The sequence below is a fragment of the Paroedura picta genome, chromosome 5 (genome assembly GCF_049243985.1).
Source record: "Paroedura picta isolate Pp20150507F chromosome 5, Ppicta_v3.0, whole genome shotgun sequence".
Lineage (NCBI taxonomy): Eukaryota > Metazoa > Chordata > Lepidosauria > Squamata > Gekkonidae > Paroedura > Paroedura picta.
In genome coordinates, this window is record NC_135373.1 from 67,187,060 (window position 1) to 67,212,205 (window position 25,146).

At 41.1% G+C, this 25,146-nt stretch overlaps 1 protein-coding gene across 2 annotated transcripts in view; it reads left to right on the forward strand.

The window, feature by feature from the left end:
- Positions 1-25,146, forward strand: part of IQUB (IQ motif and ubiquitin domain containing) — a 34,522-nt gene that overhangs the window by 5,905 nt on the left and 3,471 nt on the right. For both annotated transcript variants that reach the window (XM_077338355.1, XM_077338356.1), the window contains exons 3-12: positions 830-964; positions 1,686-1,853; positions 4,680-4,855; positions 5,792-5,947; positions 9,619-9,829; positions 13,536-13,711; positions 16,980-17,150; positions 18,524-18,700; positions 21,355-21,603; positions 24,122-24,307. In XM_077338355.1, the coding sequence (XP_077194470.1) occupies positions 830-964; positions 1,686-1,853; positions 4,680-4,855; positions 5,792-5,947; positions 9,619-9,829; positions 13,536-13,711; positions 16,980-17,150; positions 18,524-18,700; positions 21,355-21,603; positions 24,122-24,307 (1,805 nt within the window). The remainder of the gene's footprint in view (positions 1-829; positions 965-1,685; positions 1,854-4,679; positions 4,856-5,791; positions 5,948-9,618; positions 9,830-13,535; positions 13,712-16,979; positions 17,151-18,523; positions 18,701-21,354; positions 21,604-24,121; positions 24,308-25,146) is intronic.

Genomic DNA, 25,146 nt, shown 5'->3' on the forward strand with positions numbered 1-25,146 from the left:
TATCCCTGCTGTGGGCTAATTAACTCGCACTCATTCAGAAAGTCCTTTCAGGGCCATCAAGAGACCCCCGGGTTTCAGGAAACCCTGATTGAGAAAGCCTGGCCTAGAGGAATAGAAATATCTTCTTAACAAATAAAGTTAGATGTGCCTCAAAAAATGAAAGGATTCTGCAATTTGGACAGTTTCCAAACCTCTGTAAGCAAAGAGGTCTTGAGTAAGCCTCCTGTGACTATATGGACTATGACAGTCCAATACTAGTATGAATAATGGCTTCTGAATAATGACTTCTGCATGCACTTCTGTGGAACTAAGAGCTTTCAGGACCAAGGGATTTTGAGTTTTCTGCTTTTTAGGAAACTCCCTTCAGTACAAAATACATTCTACTAGTTTGTCCAGAGATGTCTTGCTTTGGAAATTAACAGCAGTTAAAAGTTTATTTTTTTATATAACCTATCTCTGCTTGCTTACATCGTTGAACGCAAGATGTCATACAAAGGGTTACCAAGATATCTCTCATACAGGCACTAACCAGATCTGCTTAAGATTAGGCCCTATTCTGTGCATTTGTTCTTTATTTAAGATGTTGCTTTTACTGTTATTGTACAGTTACGAAGTATAAATGTATATTATTTGAACAATTCAATTTACAGCAATGTTGTTTTAAGGTGATTAGTTTGAAAAAATCACCTTAGTTTTCTGAGGCATTCAATTAGAACTTGTACCGCTTAACTGGGCAGTATACAAATCAAATAAATAATACAAAGTAATAAACTAAATGAAGAAACATGAGCATGGATTTCATTTTTTTCCTCTCCCCCCCCCTCCCCAGTTAAAATCATGCTGCATCCTGATATCCAGGTTTTCACTTTGGCTTTCAATATAAACAGAACCGTGGGGCAAATGAAGCAGTATTTTTCATCACGATTAAAAATACCACAGGATGTTTTACAGTTCATGTTAGTAGGTATGTATCAAGTTCCACCATAAATCTCCCTCTATTTCCTTGATCTATAAAAATAGTGATGAATTGGACTTACAATAAGAATGAACGTTGCTTAATAGAACTGATTGATATGCTTTGTCCAAAGAATCAATATATACAAATAACCACTTTTTGGTATATCTAGGGAGATTCAAAGCATTAGGTAGCATTGTAGTTCCACCTGAAGACTGCAGAGGATATAGAGGTTCTGCAAGAATGTTGGGAACAGCAAGTGTATTTTGGTTCAACCCATAGATGCAGTTTATACTCTGCTACACAATGCCTAGCTAGTCCCGTTACTTCATTATTTTCAGAATCTCATGCACCAGGGAGTAGTCGTGACCAGGTTTAATGTTTATAACTAGGGTTTTAAATTATTGTTTTATGGGATTTTATTGCGAGGAAACCTCCTTTTGTGAACTGCCATGAGCCATTTCGGGAGTGGCAGTATAGAAATTGAAATATAAACAAACAAATAAATACTATATCAAAAGGACACACGGAGAAGCGTCTTTGGTTTGGGGGTTGTTGTGTTTGGTTTAAAAAAAAGAAGTCAATTCAGAATATCAGTTGCAATGGCATTAGCATTCACTGAGTATGGCTGCTTCTCCAAAACCAACCTCATTTTTATTTCTTTTTTTCTGTGCCGATATTTATCCCTTGTTTATGATGTAAGCTGTTAATCTTCAATATTACATTTTAGGGAGAATATTGGAGAATAGTGAAACACTACAAGATCTCGGTGCAAAATGTCATGGAACTATACAGTTTGATATGTTCTCCCTAGATGAAGAACACTTTCCAGTCAAAGCATCTAAACTCCTTCAAGAGTATTATATGCCTGATGTTATAACTGTCAAAGTGCAAACAGGTGAACAGCCATTTTCAAATTCACATTCTGTCTTGTTCTGACCCAACAGTATACTGTTATAATACTTCCACCTTTGTTCCTTTTGTGCCCTCCTAAGTTCTCCCTAGTAGGTTTGGCATTGGTAGCCCAACCAATAATAGTTAGGAGTTTTGGGGAGGTTAGTCATCCCAGGATGTTTTATGGGATTTTATCCTGGGAATTGAATATATCAGCTTCATGTGGGTACGGTGGAGAGTTTGGTCATCTGCTTGGTGTACTGACTGCCTAATGCACCAGCAGATGCCCTTCCAAGCTTCCTGGAACTGGTAACTAGGTGGGATTTAATTCTGGGGGACTTCAACGTTCACACAGACAAAACCAACTCATCGGACCTGGTGTCAGCCATGGCAACTCTAGGACTCACCCAATTTGTTTCTGGTCGCTCACATCAAGCAGGCCACACCTTGGACTTGATCTTTGGGATGGGGATAAATGTTGGCCTGCTCCAATCAACCAGGTTGTCATGATCAGACCACTATGCCCTGAAGGCTTGAATTGATATACTTTCCCCTCTCTATATAGGCAGGGAGCAGATTTATGCTCGCTAAAAGAGACTTATGGATCCAACTGGATTCCAGAACGATCTATGGGATCTGAACACCCCCTTCCCAGTGGCAACCCAGTCAATGAGCTGGTAGAGGATTGACATGCCTGACTCTCTGAAGCCATTGACAAGATTGCTCCCTGATACATCTTATCTCCTGCCCAAAGCTAGCTCCTTGGTATACACCAGAGCTACGTGAACAGAAACAGGAGCTGAGATGGCTAGAGTGGGTCTGGAGGAAGACTCACAATGAAGCTTCAAGAATATCTTATAAAATGCTTATGAGATGGTAGGGAAAGCCACTAACAAGGAATTTTACGTGGCCACCATTGCCTTCACATACTCATGCCCAATACAATTATTTAAAACTGATATCCTTGGGATCATCTCAAAATTTGAAATTGGGTATAAGCTATGAGACTTTTGCAAGCTATTTTGCGGAGAAAATCGTGTTGCTCCACTGAGCCTTCCAGCCAGGGTTGTTGCAGAATGTGAACTAGAGACTCCTCAGCCATCTTAGAGTCTTAATTTCGACCACTTCTGTCTGTTCTTCTTGGCAGAATTAGACAAGGCCATAGTAGCTGTCAGTCCAACCACTTGTCTTCATAATACGTGTCACTCATTATTGGTTAAGGCTGGTGATGAGGAGATCTAAGGTCCCCTCTGAAGTATTATTAACTTAACCTTGACTTCAGGGACATTTCCAGTGGGGCTGAAAGAGGCAGTGGTGTGGCCTTTATTGATAAAAACCAGAGCTGGATCCCACTTACCTGTCCAGTTACTGCCTAGTAACACATACAGCATTCCTGGGTAAGGTGATTGAACAGGCAGTGAAAGATCAGCTCCAGGGATTCTTGGAAGAAGAAACTTCAGCACTCAGCCCTTTTCAATCTGGCTTCTGACCTGGCCATGGGCCATCTGGTCCAGATGGATGATCTCTGCAGGAAGCTTGATCTAGGTGGGTTGGTGCTGCTGATACTATTAGATCTGATGGCAGTGTTCAATATGGTTGATTATCAACTCTTGGTCCACCACCTAACTGGGACAGGAGTTAGAGAAACAGTCTTGAAGTGGCTGAAGTCCTTTCTCCAAAACTGGGGACAGAGGGTGACAATTGAGGAAAGTGTTTCCTAGCATAGGGCATTGAACCCTGGGACCTCATAGGGAGCAATTCTATCTCTGATCCTGTTCAGCGTCTATATGTGCTCCCTTGCCCAGCTGATCTGGAGTTTCAGGCTGGGGTGTCATCAGTATGTGTATGACACCTGGTTTTTTCTGTTAATTGATGACCATCCCTCAACATCTCCAGACAATCTGGCCAGGTTTCTGGAGGCCATGGCAAATTGGCTTGGATGGAGTCGGCTGAAATTGAATCCAGCCAAGATAGAGGTCCTCTGGCTGGGCTGGCAGGTAGAGAGATGGGTGATACAGTGTCCAGCTCTTAACAGTGTACAATTAACACTTGCGTCCACAGTCAAGATCTTGGGTGTGGCTTTCGACCCCTCCTCAGTGGAGGACCAAATAACAATGACGGCCCACCTGGCATTTTACCATCTACATCAGGTGAAGCAGCTTGCACCTTTTCTCAGAGCTTGACCTCACCAAAGTTTTCCATGTGATGGTCAACTCTAGACTAGACTTCTGCAACCCACTCTGTGCAGGGCTGCCCTGGAAACTAATCCAGAAGCTCTAATGGGTTCAAAATGCAGCTGCCCAAAATCTGACAGGGATTCAGTGGAAAGCACACATAACATCGGTGTTTGCTCAGCTGCATTGGCTCCAGATTGGAGGTCAAAACAAGTTCAAGGTGCTGGTATTAACCTTTAATGCCCTAAACAGTCTGGGACCAGCATACCAGTGGGACTGCCTTTTCCCTTATAATCTCCCAAGAGTATTATGATCCTTGGATCAGGCATTGCTCAGAATCCCCAGCCTGAGAGAGGTGAAACTGGCCTTGACCAGGTCCTGGTGAAATAAGGTCCTGAGGAAGATCAGGGCTCTGTGGGACCTTAATTAGTTCTGCAGGGCCTCCAAGATGGAACTATTCCTCCAGGCTTATAGTTGAGGCCCACAATAACATCCACCGACCAGCTAGCCTCATGGCTAGGAGAAACTAGAAGATGGGCTCCCTTCTAGAGGACACCCCTGTCTGGGTATTTTAGAGGGGTTGGTTGTGTAGGTCAATCATTTTAAAGTTTTAAATTGTCTGTTTTATTGATGTGACCCCTGCTGTTTTTTGATAGATGCAGAAACATTTCAGGATATATCCATAGAGATTACGAGGCCAACTTTTGAGAAACCATTTCTGGGTGGATTTAGACATAGGCTAACAGGTGTGGAATATCACAATGCAGGATCACAGACAGTACCCAGAAAACGTCTAGAGAAAGGATATGAAGAGTTCTGTCGGTCAACACAGGTACACTTTCAAGATTATAAAATGACATTAATTTGAATTTAAGTAAACAAGCTAAGTATCTTTTATTTATTATTCTTTCTTTCTTTTAGTTATATATTACATTTTTGTACCACCCTCCCATGCAGCTCAAAGAGCCTCTTGTGGTGCAGAGTGGTAAGGCAGCAGAAATGCTGAGTGTCCATGAGGTTGGGAGTTCAATCCCAGCAGCTGGCTCAAGGTTGACTCAGCCTTCCATCCTTCCGAGGTCGGTAAAATGAGTACCCAGCTTGCTGGGGGGTAAACGGTAATGACTGGGAAAGGCACTGGCAAACCACCCCGTATTGAGTCTGCCATGAAAACACTAGAGGGCATCACCCCAAGGGTCAGACATGACCTGGTGCTTGCACAGGGGATACCTTTACCCATGCAGCTCAGGGTAGTTCGCAGCATAGATTCACAAGTTCCATTATAAGTACAGTACACAAAAATAAAATTCTGTAACTTGTATTAACATTATAAACATTTGAACTGTTAACAATATAATCAAATAACATAAACTATTTGCTTGATGGGATGGCTGGACTGGAGATTGCCTTGTGATGTATCTAGTAGGTATATCTGGTGGAGAGGGGTTCTGGGGGGCCTGGTAGATGTTATAGGATTTATAAATTTCCCCTCCCTTTAAGGCTATAATTATGTGAATTGTTCTTCTGCCATACATTCACAAATGTGTTTTTATTTGTTTAAGAAGGTATATAGAAAAAGCAGTGTTTTATTGTGCCACACTAAATAATAATTAAGTGCCATCAATTCATAACTCACTTATGACCATGCTTAGCCTTCATGCTCTGATACGTTTGGTCTAGTCCGACCTATTCAGGCTGCTATATACCCTTCATTACATTGACTTCAGTAGTCGTAGAGAATGATCTGTAAAAATAAATAATTTTTTCCTAGACAGTGGTTGAGAGGAAAAGGCTGCAGCAAACCAGAAATACAACTTCCACTCAGATGACTAAAATTGGTGTTTATGTGTCAAACATCACTGACAAACTCATTGAACCAAAAGGCTATGTCACAGCTGAAGAGTACCATGCCCGAAGACTTAAGGCAGTAAGTGTTCATTGAATGATCATCATTAAATCGTCACACTGAAAGCAGTTGTTTAAATCACAAGGTGGTGCGATGCTACCCTCTCAATCTGCTGGATGAGCACATACTAAGGCGTATAAATAAAACTGAACAAGTTGATATTTTGATAGTTATATCATGGGGAATAGACCAAATTAAATGTCTCTAAAAATGTGGGGAAAATATTAGTTGAATCCAACTACTTTTTCTGCTGGTTAAATGAGGATAAATCCTGTTTGATTACTCAAAAAGGTTCTGTTAGGGAAATGGGACCAGGTGGTCAAAAGCCATGTGTGACAGCAGCTGTAATTAGGAGATCTGGACAAGACTGAGTGAAAAAGCAGCTAGATCCAGCCCACACCGGGAAGTACCTGGGGATTTGGTGGGGGGGGGGAGCCTAAGTGGGGGTGAGATTTGGGGAGGGGAAGGATTTAACTGGATGTAATTATATAGAGTCCACCTTCCAAAGCATCCATTTTCTCCAGATGAACTACGTACATTCTGCACTCACAGTTATTTAAGCTTCATAAGAGCTGCCAATCCTAAATCCTTATTTGGATCCAGTCCTTGGATCTGCAAATGTTGTTATTCTCGACTCTGAAGTGTGATTACTAAGTGCTCTTTTCTGCACTGAAAGCAGGTTCTAAATACTGAACTTCCCTTTTGAAAGGGCAATTATAGTATATTTTAAATTGAAGTTATAGTGATTAAAGAAATACAGTAAGTATATAGGGAGTTATGAAAATCTGTGGAAATTGCAGCTTAGCAAACATCACTGTAAGTTAAGGAGTGATTATTTCAGTGGTAAAGGGGAAACAAATCTAGATTTTTAAAACATTTGTTACTATTGTATTTATATATTTTAATTTAGGGATCACCAACCTTTTATGATCTGTGGGCACCATTTCACTTTTGACAAAGTTGTTACAGGCACCACCACAAAATGGCTGCTGTAGGAGATGGATTCAATCTCAAAATATCGGATTGAGAGTTGAGAGATTCAAATAGCAGAGCTCAACAGAGCCAAAGTGGTTGAAATGCAGATTAGGATCTGGGAGACCTAGGTTCAGATACCCAGTCTGTCACCCAGGCAGCAAGTCACATACTGACACCGTAACCTACTTTGCAGGGTGATTGTGAGGATAAAACGGAGGAGAAAGTTGTAAGACACTTTGGACCCCCATTGGGGGAAAAAACAAGATATAAATTGAGTAAATAAACATTTCAGGTAAACCTCTTATAATGTGCTGTTCAGGTGGATGCCAAACCTGTGGTTTGCTAGTAAGCTATAAACCCTTCCTGTGTATCACAGGCTGTCCAAAAGTGATGATTTCAACAGATGTTCCAATTAGATGCATTGGGGATTTCAGCTGTGCAGTCCAATCTTACAGGCCCAACTATGGAGATTTTTTAGTATATCATTTCAATTTTGGACAGGTACACCACTTTTTTTATATAAAGCTGCTGTCAGATTACATTATAAACAACAATTCAAACCAGCTCTGTAGCATGATACATCGTGATGAAGATGATGGTATAACTCCCTACAAAAGTAGACTGTATTGAAAGGAGGGGATGAAAGGACACACATAAGAAGCCTAAGTGTGTGTGAAAAGGAGGAATATGGGCAAGGGCTGACTTCTGTGGTCACAGGAAACAAATGTTAAATCAGGGTTAGACTCTCTATTGCATGCCACTGATCGGAAGGTTCCTCTATCTTTAGTGTTGAAAACAAGATACAAACTATATTCTTCAGCCGATTTGACATGTACCTTACACTTCTTATTATTATGTATCTCGAATTTCCATGATGAGTCACCAGCATATACAAAAGGATGAGGGCAGGTTGATAGGACATATGCTGACCATGAATAATAAATATAAATATAATAAAATAATGAAATCTTATTTTTAATGCACCCTCCCCATGCTGCTCAGGGCAGGTAACAGTATTTCATAAAACAAATATAAAGTTAAAACAACATTAAAACAGTGTTAATCAATATGCCCCCCAAGCTACTTTGGGTTTCACCAGTGTCTCTGCCTGCTGTCCCAGCCAGAGAACCTCCATCTTGGCTGTAGTCAATTTCAGCTGACTCCGCTTGAGCCAGTCCACCATGGTCTCCAGATACCTGGCCAGATTGTCTGGTGGGGTCGATGGATGATTGTCAATTAAGAGAAATAGTTATGTATCATCAGTGTACTGATGGCAACCCAGATCAAAACTCCAGGTAAGGGGTTACATATAGATATTAAATAGTATTCATAGAATCATAGAGTTGGAAGGGGCCATACAGGCCATCTAGTCCAACCCCCTGTTCAACGCAGGATCAGCCCTAAGCATCCAAGAAAAGTGTGTATCCAACTTTTGCTTGAAGACTGCCAGTGACGGGGAGCTCACCACCTCCTTAGGCAGCCTATTCCCCTGCTGAACTACACTGACTGTGAAATTTTTTTTCCTGATATCTAGCCTATATCATTGTACTTGTAGCTTAAACCCATTACTGTGTATCCTTTCCTCTGCAGCCAACGGAAACAGCATCCTGCCCTCCTCCAAATGACAACCTTTCAAATACTTAAAGAAGGCTATCATGTCCCCTCTCAACCTCCTTTTCTTCAGGCTGAACATTCCCAAGTCCCTCAACCTATCTTCATAGGCCTTGGTCCCTTGGCCCTAGATCATCCTCGTTGCTCTCCTCTGTACCCTTTCAATTTTATTTACGTCCTTCTTGAAGTGAGGCCTCCAAGAACTGCACACAGTACTCCAGGTGTGGTCTGACCAGTGCCGTATACAATGGGACTATGATGTCTTGTGATTTTGATGTGATGCCCCTGTTGATACAGCTCAAAATGGCATTTGCCTTTTTTACCGCTGCATCACACTGCCTGCTCATGTTTAGTTTACAATGAGGAAAGTTTACAATGAGGAAAGTATTTAGTTTACAATGAGGAAAGTATGGCTCCCTGTGCGACCCCACAGCTGAGGGCCCTCCGTTGGGACAAACTTCTCCCTAGGGCCACCTCAACTTTGGAGAAATGACTCTAGAACTTTGTTCTTTTAATTGTTTTTCAGTGAGTTCAAAATACAGCCTAAACTACTCAAGAGCTCATTCATTTGTTTTCATCTTATCTTTACCTACTCTTAAATCTTACGGTGTGCTCTGTGGACTACTGGGGTGCCTCATGAATCCAGAACGAAATGATGAGAACCTTTTGCAGAATAAGCAGCCGTAGAAATTGAACGAATATGTTAATCCCTTTGACACGTTGGTAAAACTGTATTGAAATGTGGAGTTTTCTTGTGTTAATGAGATACTTGTCAGTCTAGATCCTGCTGTTCAGAATCTATTCTTTCATTGCACCAGTGTATTACAGATACCACATACAAATCTAGGAATCCACTATCAGCAAGTTTTTTTTCTTTTCCTGCATATTTATTTATTTTGATTAGAATATACTTTACCATTGCATTGGAACGTAGAACTCAAGTTTTACCATTGCTTTGGAATGTAGAACTCAAGTTTTAATTTGCTAGCATTTCAAGCCATCTTCCGTATCACTTTCACCAATGTCAATAAGAATGTTTCACTTTTTTCATGTGTTGAATATTTTTCTCCCTAATTTTCTCTCTTTCCTTCCCTTCCTGTTTACAGGTCATTGTAATACAAACCTACTTCCGACGGTGGGATGCTATCAACATAGTAGCAAGACTAAAAGAAGAAAAAAGGCTGAGACTAGAATGGGAAGAGCAAGAGAAAGAACGAATAGAGCGAGAGAAGGCAGAGAGACTACGGAGAGAGTATGATCGAAGGATGCATCCTAAAACAAAGGATGATTTTGAACTACTGTATCATGCTTTGGAATGTAAGTTTCTTGAAGAGAGACATTTAAGTTAAAACCCTGAACTGAAAAGAAGTTTGTATAGATTCCTTATATTGTAAGAATGTTTGTTTCCATGATTGTTTATATCAAATCACAGGTACTGTCTTGAAACATTTATCAAGCTGAGGTATCTCAGACTGTGGTAAAACCCCATGGGTTTTCAGAACTACAGCTATCGGTTATAACCAAGTACTGTATAGACCCAGCTTCTGTGTTTTACTTGACATAAATGGCTGATGTTACTGCTGGTTTACATTTTAACAAAAATAACCTTAATGAACTAAACTCAAGAGGACGTTAGAATGATTGACATTAATTGGTGCCTTAGAATTGTTCTGCAGCAGGTACTTTCAGGTTGCAAACTTTCACTTCTATTTCTTCCACCAATCCTCACATTATACTGAACAAGATGGTAGAATTCCGGATTGTTATCATTTCAAAGTGCAGATGGAGAGTCATGTTTGTGGATGCTTTCCTAATGTCCTAAAACCATGTTTTACCATGACACCAAAACTGGTAAATTACATGTTTCCTTGCCAGCCAGGATTTCAAATGACAATTAAGCCACCATTTGGAGACCATTGAACTGCAAACCATACGTTGCCATCTTGGATATTCTAGTAAACTATTTGTTGCCACAAAATTTGAGGCTGCTAAATGTGTCACTACATTCAAGGGCAGGAAGGAGTAGGGTTTTGCTTGTGCAAGAGAGCCTGGAGCTTCTTCAGGGCTCATCCATGTAGAAACAAATTGCTGGGTGGGATCCTACAGACGTGTCTGAATCATTACTTGGAGAGAACCTGTGGTTTTCCTCTGTGGTATCCTTTTTGACTTGGTATAAAAAAAGTTATTGCAAGTTTTTTTCTTTTTAAAAAATTAATATACTTTGTAGTCATCAGGCCCAATATAAACATGGGCTGATTCCAGTGCTGTTTTCAAACGATTGGATCCCAGGGTGCTCTTCAACTAGTGGGACAGCATTAGTGAAAAAACTGAATAGCGAAAATGCCCTTCTGTTTTTCGGAGGTGGATTTTGGTCAGCTGCCCTCCTCTCCCTGCAGTCTTCACTCACACCCCAGCTATTTTTGTGGTCCGTTGGGACCCAGTTTCAGGAGTGTTCCATGAGTTGCAGTGGAGGGGGGTGGGTGGAGTACCATTCTGTGAGCTTCGTTCCTCTCATGGTACTTTGTATTCAGTACATAGTTTACTTACTGCCCATCATGGTTTGTGCATTGAGCCTGTGCAAAGTCCTTGTGACATTACAGAAGCTTTGGAGTATGAAGACCGCTGCCTCATCTGCCTGTATTGGAGCCCCATCCTGCCATTAGCTTCTACTTTTAATTTGTTGTTGACTGGTTGCCTCTCTGGTCAGTGAGAGAGCTTAGTGATTCTAGGAATAAGTTTTTTTTAAACCTGTGACTAGAATGACTTTTGACATTGCTGCCATGTCAAAGATGTGCTCAAGCTGAATTTCTCTGACAGTGATGTCCTCTAGAATTATGTGAAGGGTATTCCTGCTGAATTCAACTGGAGGACTGTGTTACTGAGCCCAGGTAACAGCAACATTAATGCTTTTTAGGACAGCTTCTTGTCTGCTTGAAGATGTCCAAAGTGCTTTCAGTGAAGAATAATTGTTTATATGAAAACAAGAAAGACAATAAACACTCCATCAGAGTAGGCACCAACTGCAGTTTAGATTTTCCAGGTTAAGGTGATTTTGCAGTTATTATATGGGATTCCTGTCTGGATCCAAGCTTATAATGAGAAGGGTGAATGTTTTTTGAGGGTTTTTTTTGCAGAGTATTCTGGGTTTCCCAAACTCTGTTGGATATTCCACTTTGTATGGTGAGTTGGGGCTGCACTTCTGGAAACTGGAGCATAGAGCATTACATTTTAAATACTGGTTACATCTTCATTTTCCATCACAACATACCAGTCTAATAGCTAATTTACTTGCTGATTCTCATTGTTTTCAGTGTCTCAATATATCCTTCGTAAAATTAATACTCTTGGTATATACATTTATTCCCTGGCCAGTTCAGGGGAGAGAGATAATATAATTCTCCAGACAATAAAAAAAGAATATGGGAAATTGAGAAACATTGAAGCAGGGTTAAATTGGGTATGGTCTCCCCATTTCTTTGGTCTCACCTTTACTCAGAACTCTGTGGACCAGTATTTCTTAAATCTATTCGATCCAATTCACCGTTGTGCATTCATGATGTCCAGGATTAATGTTTTCCCATCAGCTGTGGTTGAAGGAAGATACCGAAACATACCCATGGAACAAAGGATATGTGCCTGCCATCTTGGTGAACCAGAAACAGTTACACATATACTATTAATTTTCCTACTATTCCTCAAACAGTGGTCATGCCTAATGGGGCTCATTTTGCAAGCCCAAAAGTATCTGACTGTAGATGTGACAGAGTATTCATTAGCCAATATGATCTCTGAAATAATAGAGCATGTTGAGGAATTTTTAGCTGCTGTTTACCAGAGAAAAATTCAGATACATTGATTGAGACCTTGATTATACATTACTCTTATCTTATATATCTTAAGCAGAGGAATTTCTTAAGTTTTATTTTGTATACTTGTTTATATATGGTATTTGGCAATAATTTGTATTTATTATTCACTATCCAATTTTATTTTTAGTTTATGCCAATAAAGGTACTGTACTGTGTGTGGGTAAACAGTATTAAATAATTAACTTGGAGATGTCAGTATTTTAGAACAGACAGTCTTTCTGTTTATCAGGATGGAATTTATTTATTTATTTATCATTATCATATGGCATGTGTGTAGCATAGCCAGGCGATCCAAGGGGGGTATGGCAGCCAGGCAAGAGATGTTTGATGGTGGTTTGCTATCGTGCCATGAACCTAGTGTTCTTTGGAGGTCTCCAATCCAAATACTAGCCAGGGTGGACCCTGCTTTGTCAGAGATCTGACAAGATCGGACTTGTCTGGGCACCAGGTCAGGGTAGAATGGAAATGAGCAACCCTTAAACCAGGACTCTAATTTAGAAATGTCTCTAGTTCCACTGAAAGCCTGTAGCAATGCAGTTGACACAGATTGGCTAAGTTGGTAAGGCTGAGGATAGTCAGCTGGGCAGAGAGCATTCGCTGGCAGGGGCTCCTGGGAATTGTAGTCCATGGATATCTGGAGGGCTGCAGTTTGACTACCCCTGCAATAGAGTCTTTTAACTAGAGTGTCAGACTTGGCTCTGGGCTTTAAACTCCCACTCTGTCATGGAAATTTACAAGGTTACCTTGGGCAGTCACTCTCTGTCAGCGTAACCTAACTCATAGGATGGTTGTTGTAGGGATAAAAGGAGGGGAGTACACTGCTGTAAGTCTATGGTCTGCAGGACAAAATTCAAAACATTTGCATGCATAAAATCCTAAGGCAAGTTCTGTTCAATTGCTCTTTTTGTGTAATTCTTCCTCCATCCTCCTTTATTAAGACAATACATGGGCATGGAACACCAACAGATGAGGGAATTTCAGTAACCCCATTTTATCTATGTATTTAGCTAACCTTAGTGTACTGGGGGGAGGACACTGTAATCCCTTTTTCTCTCTTATTAATTTAAAAGATCAATTTCATATGGATAGCCTGTGAAGTGTAACTCAAGAAAGGAGAGCTGGAAGATCAATAACTGTCTTTTCCATTGCTGCAGTATGGAGGCAGGAGGAACTTGCAGGCATCGACAAGAACTTCACTGGAGCTGAGCGCAAGGCAGCACTCTGTGCACTTTTAGAGAAAGAGGCCCAGCTGATTGCCTCCATTGGGAGGCACAAACTCAATGCTGATGATGAAAATGAGAAAAAGGCAATCCTGTCCTTCTTGGAAAAGGTCAGTGAGATCATTACAAGCTGAAACATGACTGTAGCCCAAGTTCAAAACCATGAATTAAAATTAACAAACTGGCAGTAGGCAAGAAAACAAAAACATTATCTTGACAGGCCCAACATTGGAACTGGAGGCCCTCTGCATGCCTTTCAGTAAAATCTGTTTGTTAGGTGTCGTTATTCAAAGCCTTTGTAAGTTTCTATTGATGGACTATTCATCTTTAAGATGGTAAGTCTTGGGCACTAGGTTACCTTCAATTAATGCTACAGTCAGTCAGGTTTATTGTAGCCAGCCTGTCAGAAGTGCCATGCTTCTGCCATAATAAAATCAGAGTACAGTAGCATCTTTAAGACCAACAAATATTTATTCAAGGCGTGAGCGTTTGAGTGCAAGCACTCTTTGTCAGACTAGTAAACATTCTTAGTAAACATTCGATTTCACACAGCCATCTTTTCCTCCTGTGGTGTGTAGAGCTACCTTCTTCTTGTCTAATTGCAAAGAAAGTCACTTCTTGTACACAAGTTCAACTTCTCATACTTCTAAGCAGGATAGGGCCTTTTCCAAAAGTACAATCCTGACCTTGGTTGTTAGCACATCTAAACCCATAACATGTTAAATGGCGAAGAGACTTAGCTATGAATTGAAAAGTGTAATCTTTGAGTTTTGTCTCTACCCTAAGTTCACTAAGTAGCCTTCACTGAGCCACTGCCCACCACTGCAGCATAATAATTCTATCTTGCAAAGTTGTTGTAATAGTCCCTTGTAGGACTCATTATATTCCATGAATAGACATGGAGAAACAGGCTTGTTATTTGTGGAAGCAAGACTTGTCTCCTCTCCATGTGCATTCATTAGAGCTGTGGCAAAATTTCCCATCTCTTGAAGCTTCTTTAAATAGTATTTGTTTATTTGCTTATTTGTTTGTTTATAAATAATTACATTTCTGTACCACCCCTCAGTATTGCTGGCTCAGGGCAGTTCACATCATTTATTAAACAACAAGATTAATAGATATAAATAGCATAAAATGATTTAAAGTTACCCCATACCCACATCATACAAAGTTTCTGCATCTCCTCAGCTCGTTCAGGGGATGGGTCATTTTTATGGAGGGCCTGTTCAAATGTCATCATTCAGTTGTTTACTGGCCCCAACCTAAAGCCTGGTGGAAGAGCTCTATTTTGCAGGCCTTTTAGAATTGGGTAAGTTTCTGTAGGATCCACAGCTCTTCTGGGAGCTCATTCCACCAGTTAGGAGCCAGGGTCAAAAAGGCCCTGGCCCTGGTTGAAGCCAGACATACTTCTCTAGGGCCGGGGATCACCAGCTGGTTCATGTTGGCAGAGCAAAGTGTTCTGGGGCCCGGTAGGGCACTGGTAGCTTAGCCTGGTGAAAATGGTAAAATGTCAACTGAACATCCATAGGTAAGGAAGAATCAAGGACGATGCCTAAGTTCCTAGCAATTAGTTCAGTCATCAGCTGTACACCATCTAGACGAAGCAAGCATGGTTCCTTTCCTGGTCTTTCCTACCCAGCCAAAGGACCTCCATCTTGAAAGGGTTGAGTTTCATACAGTTGTGCTTGATCTGTCACTGCTTCCAAAGAACTGGCAATCTCCTTATGCCCCCTGTAGGACGCTATGCTCTGTGGGTAGGGAATCTGCTTGTTGTCCCGGGCCCCCAGGATATTTGCCTGGCATATTTGCCTTTTCAGCCCTGGCCCCAACTTGGGGCCTGTAAGACAGAACTCTTCCACCGGGCGTATGGTTGAGGTCATGATAAGTCCCAGAGTTTCCATCAGTGGATCCCTCCGCATTGGTACATATGGACCCTTGCTCCCAACAAGGAAGAGCTCTGGCCCCCTATAGTTGGACAGAGGGAGAGCGTGGGGGGTAAGAACTCTGTATGGCCATCTTTTAATGCTTAGTGTTAATGTTAATTTTAATGGGTTTTAATGGGGTCATACTGGTTTTTATCATTTTACTGTAAACCACCACGAGTCTGAATTGAATGCAGCGGTATATAAATACATCAATAAAAAAATAAGCAAGCAAGCAAGCTGTTCAAAGGTAGGGTCTTGCTCAGGGTATGCGTTATGTTTATATGATTTTTCAGTTTTCTTCCAGAATTGTCTTTATTTCAGCCTGTATTTTACTTTAATCTGCCTCCTTCTGTATTTTCCCCCCAGTTCTGACACTCTGGTCTGCTTTCATGTGCTGGCAACTGAGTGCAGTTTACAATTGACTTGGTCTCTGAAGCAATTTAGATAAGCGGATTATGATAATTTTTGTGTTGCAGCCAGCAAACTAAAAGGCAGAAGAGAGCTGGCAAAACAAATCAGGAGATTCAGATGTTTTTGCAGCAGTTTGTGGCATATAAAAAGAAATCTGAAAGCAGAACTTGGACATGGATAAAAGTCTTGCTGAGGGAGCACTTGGCTTCTTTGCTAAAGATTTAACACATATCATTGAGTGACTCTTCCTGCTCTGCTAATAGCCTATGAAAATGTGATGTGCCATTTTTTACATCTATCTAGAAATTCGCCACAAGATTATCATATTTTACCCCTAAGAAGAGGGTTATTTGTAATAATTTGTATCTTTTTTGTTGTACACAGGTACAATTTCTTCATTGCTATTGATAGGAATATGAATACAGCACCTAGTGAAAGTAATGTTGTATTTTAATTGAATAAACAAAAACCTTAAGCTCTGAAAATAAAAACTCACTTTCTCAGCTAAGTGACTGGGTATAGGAAACTCATCTGTGAATGTTAAGCAACTTATAGTGCAAACTTTATAGTACCTTAAGGATTTGTTTTGCCATGCGTACAAGAGAAAACAAATTAAGAAATATTCAGTTATGTTAAAGAAGCAATCCTTTGTTTCTGATCTTCCTAACTATCATTGAAATATTTAAAATTATTCAACTAAACCTGTTTCCTGTCAATTTTTTTAAAAGTGGTATTTGCTTCAATACGTCAGTTCCATTTATCAGCACCTTTGGGCTTTTTGCAAACACTGTTTAAGGGGGCCATGGTCCCTTTCAATGGGGTTTGTGGGGCTACAAGCCACGAAGTCCTTTGGTTCACAAACATACCTCCTGGTTTGGTTTATGGTTAGGTCTGTGGTACAGCCATGAACCAACACAAGCCGTATTTAAACCAAGTGGTTCTATTTGTAGAAGCAAGGATCATTGGTAAAGTTTTAAGTATTGTCCTTCATTCGGCTGTTTGTCCCATCATTCTGACTCTGTGCTTGAAAATATTTCTGCAGTGTGCCAGTCCCAAAAAATGGAAGGCTTTTGATGGTAAAATCACAGAGATGGATACCCAGTTCACTTTGCGTGCCAGGGAACTTCTGGAAATCTATCGCAGCATTAGTATGAAAGACATTCTTCAAGATGAGCGGCTAGATGTGCTCTTGACTCTGAAGCATACAGTGAAGGTATTCTCATTTCAGGTTTTCAGAGATACCTGACTGAGATCACATGCAGATATCAGCAAAGCATTGTGGTTGTGAAAGGGCTCAGGGGGACTCTGGAATTCATACATCAGCATAGGTGTTGTGTAATATTGTACTGACTTCTTAGATTGGCCATATTCCTAAAGTACTTGCATGCAAGTAAGTTCCATTGAATTCAGTTTGTGTTGTAACTGAGTAAAGATGTTTAGGACTGGGCTGTATTAGTTAAGAACTATTGATGCTGTATTTAAAAGACATCTATAATGATACCTTTAAAGAGCTATACACTTCGTGTTTCTCATGGCTGGACCTACAACAAGGTGAGGTGAGGTAGTTGCCTTGGGTAGCATATTTTGGAGGATGGCAGCCCAACACTTAATTGCCATTGTGCACTGTGGCACTCTCCAACAAGATGTGAGAATTCAGGAAGCCCCTGACATTCATATGTAAAGGTTTATGAGGAGCCGGGAAAGAAGGCTCATTGGGTGCTCTGGCTTCAGAGCTCAAGTGGGAATACTGACATTTAGGCAAGGCAATTTGAAATGGCCACTTAGAAGCATTCTTTTTTTAATTCCGCTCCTCCCTAAAAACAATATTTTAAATAGGTTAGGCTGAGTTTTGAGAGATCAGTCCAAGGTCACCAAAAGAACATCAGGGCTGACGAAAGATTTAAACCTGAGTCTCCCCAGTCCTAGTCTGTTGCTGTACTATGCTGGATCTCCAATATGCCTCATGTGAAGTGCATGTCTCCTCTTTTTATTTCTTCTTTTCCATCATCAAATATTGATTCACCCTCCAGGTACTTGACTCCAGTGGAAAAGCAAGAGTTTACATACTCTGGAATGGCCAAATAGACTATGTAGTTTACTGCCGGCCAAAGGGTGGGTAATTTAGCCATCCCAACAAGGGACCTGGGTGCAAGTGTTTAGGCTACCTTTTAGAGATTTGTATAGCAAGTGGTCAGACTTTTAAAATATAACTTTTACATGCAAGGACAAGTTTGACTCATTGTTATTATATTCTACAAACACTTCTTGATGTTAACACATCAAGCATGACAATTGAACTGGATCAGACAGACATGAGTGTTCACCAATTGGTGATTCCTGGATAAGAAGATGATGTATGCTTCTGGAAGCAACTGGGATGGCTGCCTTGGGTAGCTTCTGAAGTCTCTGACTTACCTAGCAAAAGCCAACTACAAGTACTCCATTGAGTTGATCAGGGTGTTTGGGTCTGCAATGTTCTGATGAGATCATTTCTTAGATACAGAGTTTTACAGGCACATGTGGTAGCATGATTTTCTGGCAACCAGAATTTATGTGCATCTGTAACATTTTCCTTGTGCTTTGCAGGAGCATGACTGTAAGCTCACACATGAAATAGTACAACTAATAGACAGAGAGGCTGATCTCATGATGCGAGGAGTGAAGGAATATAATCTAGAAGGGCTCAGAAAAAGAATATGTACTCTGTTTCTTCAATATATTAAAACACCGATCTTTAACCCAGAGGTTGCAAGATATCTCAAGGTATTTCCCTTTCTGTTACAAACAGCTGCCTTTTGTGTATTATTATGTGCTATAGATAAGTAAAACTCTAGCTCTGAGTAGATAAGAATTGTGTGAATTGGTAGATAATAAAAAGAAGACTCAGTGAGGTGGGCAAAATTTGAAGCCTTCCTCCAACTTCAGTGGCTCTTCCTCCATCAGAGGAAGGCTCCTTGGAGAATGGTTGGATATACCCCAGGAAATCTTTTTCCTGGTCAACTAATGTTCTTGTAGAATAAACCAGGTTCTCCAGAAAAGCAGGCTGTAAATTGGAAATAAATCATGTGTATAAAATTTGATATAAGCAGGAATAGAATATTTATTGCAACATAACGAAGAATGTGAAGTATCATCAAGTAATTTAATTAAGAGAATAAAAAGAAGGCAGTACCAATGAAGTCATGTAGCATAACAGCTAGGAGGTGCACCTTTCCAATTTCACATAAAGTCCAACCTCACTAACAATGACCCCTCAAACCTATTACACTTTTAAAAACCCATTGAGTCCAATGGGCTTCAAAGAGTGTAAATCTACTTATAATGGCACCTTAGGAGACCACATTTTTTTCTGCCTCAGTTTTTCATCTACAGATTTGTTATAATACTGGCCTTCCTTACAAGACTATTGTAAGGAATGGTGACATAACAGATGTAAAATGCATCGGGCGGGCAGTCCCAACATTGGATCTGGGCTCCCTGGGTTCATCTGAGTGATCTAATTGCCTCACTCCCATATTAGCAACCTGATATCCCTCGGCTAACATGGGGCGGTTTGGGGAGGGGGGTTAGTGGAGTTAGTTAGTGCTCGCCTGTTGCCTAACATTGATAGTGTGGATTGGCTTTAATGGTTTTAACTATGGGTTTTATTGTAATTTTTATCTTGTAAACCGCCGTGAGCCTAAGGGAACGGCAGTATAAAAGTTTAATGATGATGATGATGATGATGATAATAACAATCAAATGCTTCATAAATATGACTAGGCTTTCAATGGTTATTTTGAAGATGGTCATGAAATTAAGAAACCTTGTTGTGTAATGTTACTAGTTTTGTTTGAGATGTTTTCATGTAACAACCCCAAGAGGCTTATGGCATCAGTCAGAAGAACCACAACAGCCAAAGAAAGCAGATTTTTCAGAAAAAATCTTCCAACTGGGATTGAGAAATGTTGTGGCACTCTTACACTCCCTGAATAATGCACTTTCTATCCACTTTGAATGAAATTTAGAGATGGTGTGCAAGTGAATTTTGCTATTTCACACACTAAAAATCAGTTGTAAAGTGCATTGAAAGTGAAGTGGAAGTGCCCTATTCAGCCTGTGAGAAAGTGCCTTAAACATTTCACTTATCTCTTACCTGCTTCAGAGACTGCATCTAAAGATCAAGACTGCAGAAGCAGCTTTGTTTAGAGCTGAAATCACAGATAGGAAGTATGAAGTGGAAAGTAATTAGGCAAACTAATTACCCTCATTTGAACTGAAAGTGCTGGAGAAATGTAGGTGTACAAAACCCCACTGCAACTAAATGGATACTCTTTAAATCAGTGGTCCCCAATCCCCGGTCCGGGGACTGGTACCAGTCCGTGGATCAGTCAGTACCGGGCCGCAGCTCATCCTCGTCCTCCTCCCTGGATGCTGCCTCAGGGGCTGCCCTGCCACTCTGCCACTGGCTCACCTTTGGTGCTCTCCAGCGGCTGCCATGGCTGGAGCTCCTCCTCGGCATGGCACTGCGCAGCTGCTGCTGCCAGCACCCCCCAGTGGGTGGCAGGAAGTCAGGGGCACCAGCGGGAAAGCAAGTGGAGCAGGGCCTCAGGCGGCATCCCTCGGCAAAAGACTACCCCCCCCCCCTCGGGCCTCAATAAAATTGTCAAGTGTTGACCGGTCCCCGGTGATAAAAAAGTGCTTTAAACCACTAAATACTTCTGTAGTTAACATTTTTGGATTTATATCTTCTCAGCTCACTAAGACCATATTGGCACACACTGATGGTTTTATTTGTCTCTTGAGGGTTTTTATATAATTTTAAAAGAATGCTTAACCCTTTTGAATTCATCCTCACATACTAAACTTTAAATATGTTCATAATCACTAGATTTAGTATACGGAGTGGGGGAACAGATTGCATTTGTCAGACCACATGCTGTGTTCCAGCAGATTTGTTCCCTAGTACCTATTTACTCAGAAAGGCCACTGTGCATGCAGCTATCAGCAACTGCTTTGGAACATGCTGAGTGGGATTTTAATTGAGGCTGGCTTAAAGGTTTATACCGAAACACTGGTGATCGTGGGCCAATACTTCTTGGCTGTTTCCTTCACTTGACCGTATATCTAACGTAACTAATGCCCTAATGTAAATGGCTTTTTAAAGGCACATGGCTTGCATGGTTATATGGCTCTCTTATTCACCCAGTACAGTTGCCTGTTTGTGTTCCTATGAACACATGGGCCTCTTATATGCATTGACTTTCTCTTAATTCCAGTTGATGGGGAAAGATCCATCTGTGCTGAGGAAAGCACACCAGGATCTGCTTCCTCTGCTGCAATGAATGGGGAAGCTCCATGCACAGATTAGAATTGTGTGCCTGGCTCTACCTTGGATCTGGCAGTGATTCAGTCTGAGCAGTATCTTGTCCTTGCAGGTGCCACCAGACCCAATGAGGCTTTATCACAACATCTACTTTTGCCTCAGTTGCAAGTGTTACCTGCCTTCTACTGATTTCACCATGGCTGCTAGTTCACGCACCGTTGGCCGGTGCCGTCGGTGCTGCAAGCTAGATAATGAAGCCCGTCAGAGAGAAGCCTTTTTGAAATACAAACTTATGCTTCGAAATCTCAGACAGACTGAAATGAATTATATGGATGGTGCTAAAATTGCATTCTTGATACAGGTAAGCTGGCATCAAAGATGAGAACAGGCATCAGAAAGCATGAAATGGCATGGTTAAGTAGAGTGTTATATTATGTTAATTTGTTAATTTACATTAAAAACTGGAACTATGTATGCGGTTAACACGACCAAAGAACTGAGTCAGTAAGATGACCTAAGCTAGGAGGAAATTTCTTTCCAGTGGTCAACCAAACTTGAACATGACCATGAATGTGGTCAGAAGATATTTGTACTGTCTAGCACAACAACTTTTCTAGCAATAAGGTTATGGGAGTAAATATTCATCAGCAAGGAACAACGTTTGATACAACTTCCACAAATAAGAATATTGCAGCAACTTTCTACCAGCAATAGTGTGTGTCAACATGTACAAATCCCCAAATGTACTAAAGGAATTCTGCCAGTCAAACACACACCGTAGAAACTGAAATTTTGTCATAAAATTTAGGACAGCAACTTCTTTTTAGCAAATTAGTGCCTGTTTATTTATTTAGCTAATTTAGTAATTTTATGCAAAGGAATCTGTCTGAGGCAGCTTACAAAATAAAACATAATTAAAAAATAAAATGGTAAAACTTGTTAATTAAAAGCCAGCATTGAAAAGCCAATCAGAGCATAAAGACATAAATCACCAAACAGCTTAAAACTAGTTTAACAATTTTCAGTCTTAAAGCATGCTAAAAAAATGGATCAACCTCTTAATTAAAAGCCTAAGTAAATGGAAATGTTCCTCTTCAGTGCATTAGCACAGGCCAGCCACTGGAGGCTCTTTATAGCTAGTCTATAACTCTCTGGTTTCTGCAGGGCTTGCAAGACGGAGCTCTTCCAACAGGAATTTGGTTGAGGCTGGACACAATGAATACTGGGGAATAAAATCTGGTATCTCCTCCCTTCCTTTCGTCTTAGGCCAAGGTATTAGACTGGCCAAGTCCCACCATTCATTCTATCTCTTCATTTCTTTTTTCTTTCATTCCCAGTTTTCCAGCCTATACTGGCTACAGCTGCAGCAGAGGGATTTTTACCGCCATCTTGATTTTATTAGGCCTTTTGGGGTTTATTGTTTTATTGTGATAATGTTAAGATGTTTTAAATGGTTATATGGTTGATGTTTTATTGTCTTATGTTGTAAACTACCGTGAGCCTATTTTTGCTGGGAGTGGTGGTATACAAATATAATTATAAATAAAATAAATAACTTGGTAACATTCCAAGGGGAGCCCCTTCCCTGCAGGGCCTGTGAGAATCTGCCTTGTTACTTAACAGTCATGTGCTCTGCCCCCCTCCCTCAGTCCTTTCTTCACTGCTGCATTGGGAGGACATGTTCTCTGCAGCTAAGGACATTGTTAGTTTTCATCAAAATTTCTCTTCTTTGAATGTCTTCCTGAGTCAAATATGTTGCATAAGACTTTATTTTAAAAACATAGCCAGTGTGGTACAAAAATAACAGTCTTATGAGCCCATTTTATGTCTTCTATGCTTGGATGAGGCCCATAATATGGCTATGTGTAAGATCTGCCTTCAGTTTACTCCAAACCTTGCTCAGATTGAGCAGTACACTTAAAGGGTTGTTCATGAGAGAAGGCAGCAAAAACATCTCCCCCAGCAGAGCATAGCTAATTGCAAGCTGGAACTGATGAACATCAAGCTGTGAGTGTCCTGCATAGTGCAGGGGATTGGACTAGATGACCCAGGAGGTCCCTTCCAACTCTATGATTCTAGAATTCTAAGTGTCTTGGTTCTAGAACTGAAGCATTGAGTCTGGTCCCTTGTACATTTAGCTGAGCACTGTGCATTGGAACCTCCACCAAAGAACACATGTTCCAAGTCAAAGCACAAGGAAAGACAGCTCTTTGGTTTCAACTAATGCAGTGTCGGTTCTAGCGGAACAAGAAATAGTCTTACCACTGTACACCCACTGTACACCACACTGGTCGCTTCCCTGGCACATTCATTCTCCAAAGGAGAATCATGGCACATTAGCAGTTCCAGCACTGATCCGTCCATCAGAACTCCAACTCCTTGGCAAGGTTCAATGCCTCCACCTTCCTGGCAAGACTACCACTATTATTTCCCATCTCCTGGACCCAAGGAATGGAATATAAGGCATCTTTAGAACCAAGACACCCCTCCATATGGAGTAGTGTGGTTGCAGATCCACCTACAACTCCCCCTCATCCCTTTTTGAAACATTCAGATTCTGAGGAAGAACAAAGGGCTGACTCTCTTTCTATTCTAGGTTTGGATTAACAGCAGGTTCAAAGGGAGGAGGCAGAGAGATCCTAAAGCAAGCTTTTATTGTACCTACTTCTCAGACTATTTACATTATTTTGCTTTATCACTATAGAGATCTGGATTAGGAACTTTTTAGTATTTCAACCCCAGCTAAATGGTTAAGGGCTAAAAATGGTGCATAGTAATATGAATTATCTGCATAAGCTAAATGGTATATAAATGTAGTGATTTCATCAGTAAGATCTATTTTTCCACTCCTTGCCTCCCCTATTCCTTTTCTACTGCAGCAGCAAGATCTCCAATATATGGTTGAGAAGTTTTGGGGTTCTCAGTCCGCTCTTAGTGCCTGGGATGATCTCTATGACCTGGTTATGGTCAGGTGGGATAAATATAATGAATGGGCCCCCTGGAACACTATTCTCCTCACAAAGGATGAAGCTGAGGCTCACCTTAAGCTGACAGATCTTGAAAAGGTACAGATATTAATTAAATATTTTAGTATTTTTCTTTAATGTTCAAATGTTGAGTAATGTTCTGTGATATGACAGTTAAAGGCAGAGCAGAATTGATTTAACTGCCTGTAAAATCCTCAGTCCATCGTACTGGCTCTGTTCTAGACATATCAAACATACAGCCTGGGGGTGAGAACCAGCCCATCTAGGGCTCTTATCCAGCCTGCAGCTAGATGGAAAACAGTTCAAATGTGGGCTGGAAGGGGCTATATTAAGGTATAATGTCTTCCCCCAGATCTCCAGAGATTGCCCAGCTCCAAGATGGCAACAATAAGGAATGAGGAGGGATGGTTTGGCCTTCAGCTCTGTACAGCCAGTCCTATGGGTGCCTGCCTGCTGCCCTTGGCAGAGGCACCAGGGTGGGAGGTGCTACCTGCTGCTGCCTCCTCCTCCTGCCTGGGCTGCTGGATAAATGACTGGCTGTTCATGTGTGGCAGGCAGAATCTCTTTGGCCTCTCCTCCTAGAGCCCAGCCAAGTAGCTTCCTTCTTGCAAGCATCCTGCAGAAGGCACATGTGGACACAGGCACCTTTGGAGAGTGGCTAGTTCACTAAATTTGCCCATTTATTAAACATGTGAATGGAAAGACTGGCCTGGCACACTGTGCGCAACTGCCCAAGCAAGAGAGAAAGCCCAGTACTTACATAAGTGGACCACGAATTGCTGGTCCACCGCCTTGCCGAAACAGGGATACGGGGCACAGCTTTACGCTGGATACGCTCCTTTCTCCAGGACCGGACCCAGAGGGTAGCAGTGGGGGATGAGCTCTCGCGCTCCTACAGACTTCCATATGGAGTCCCA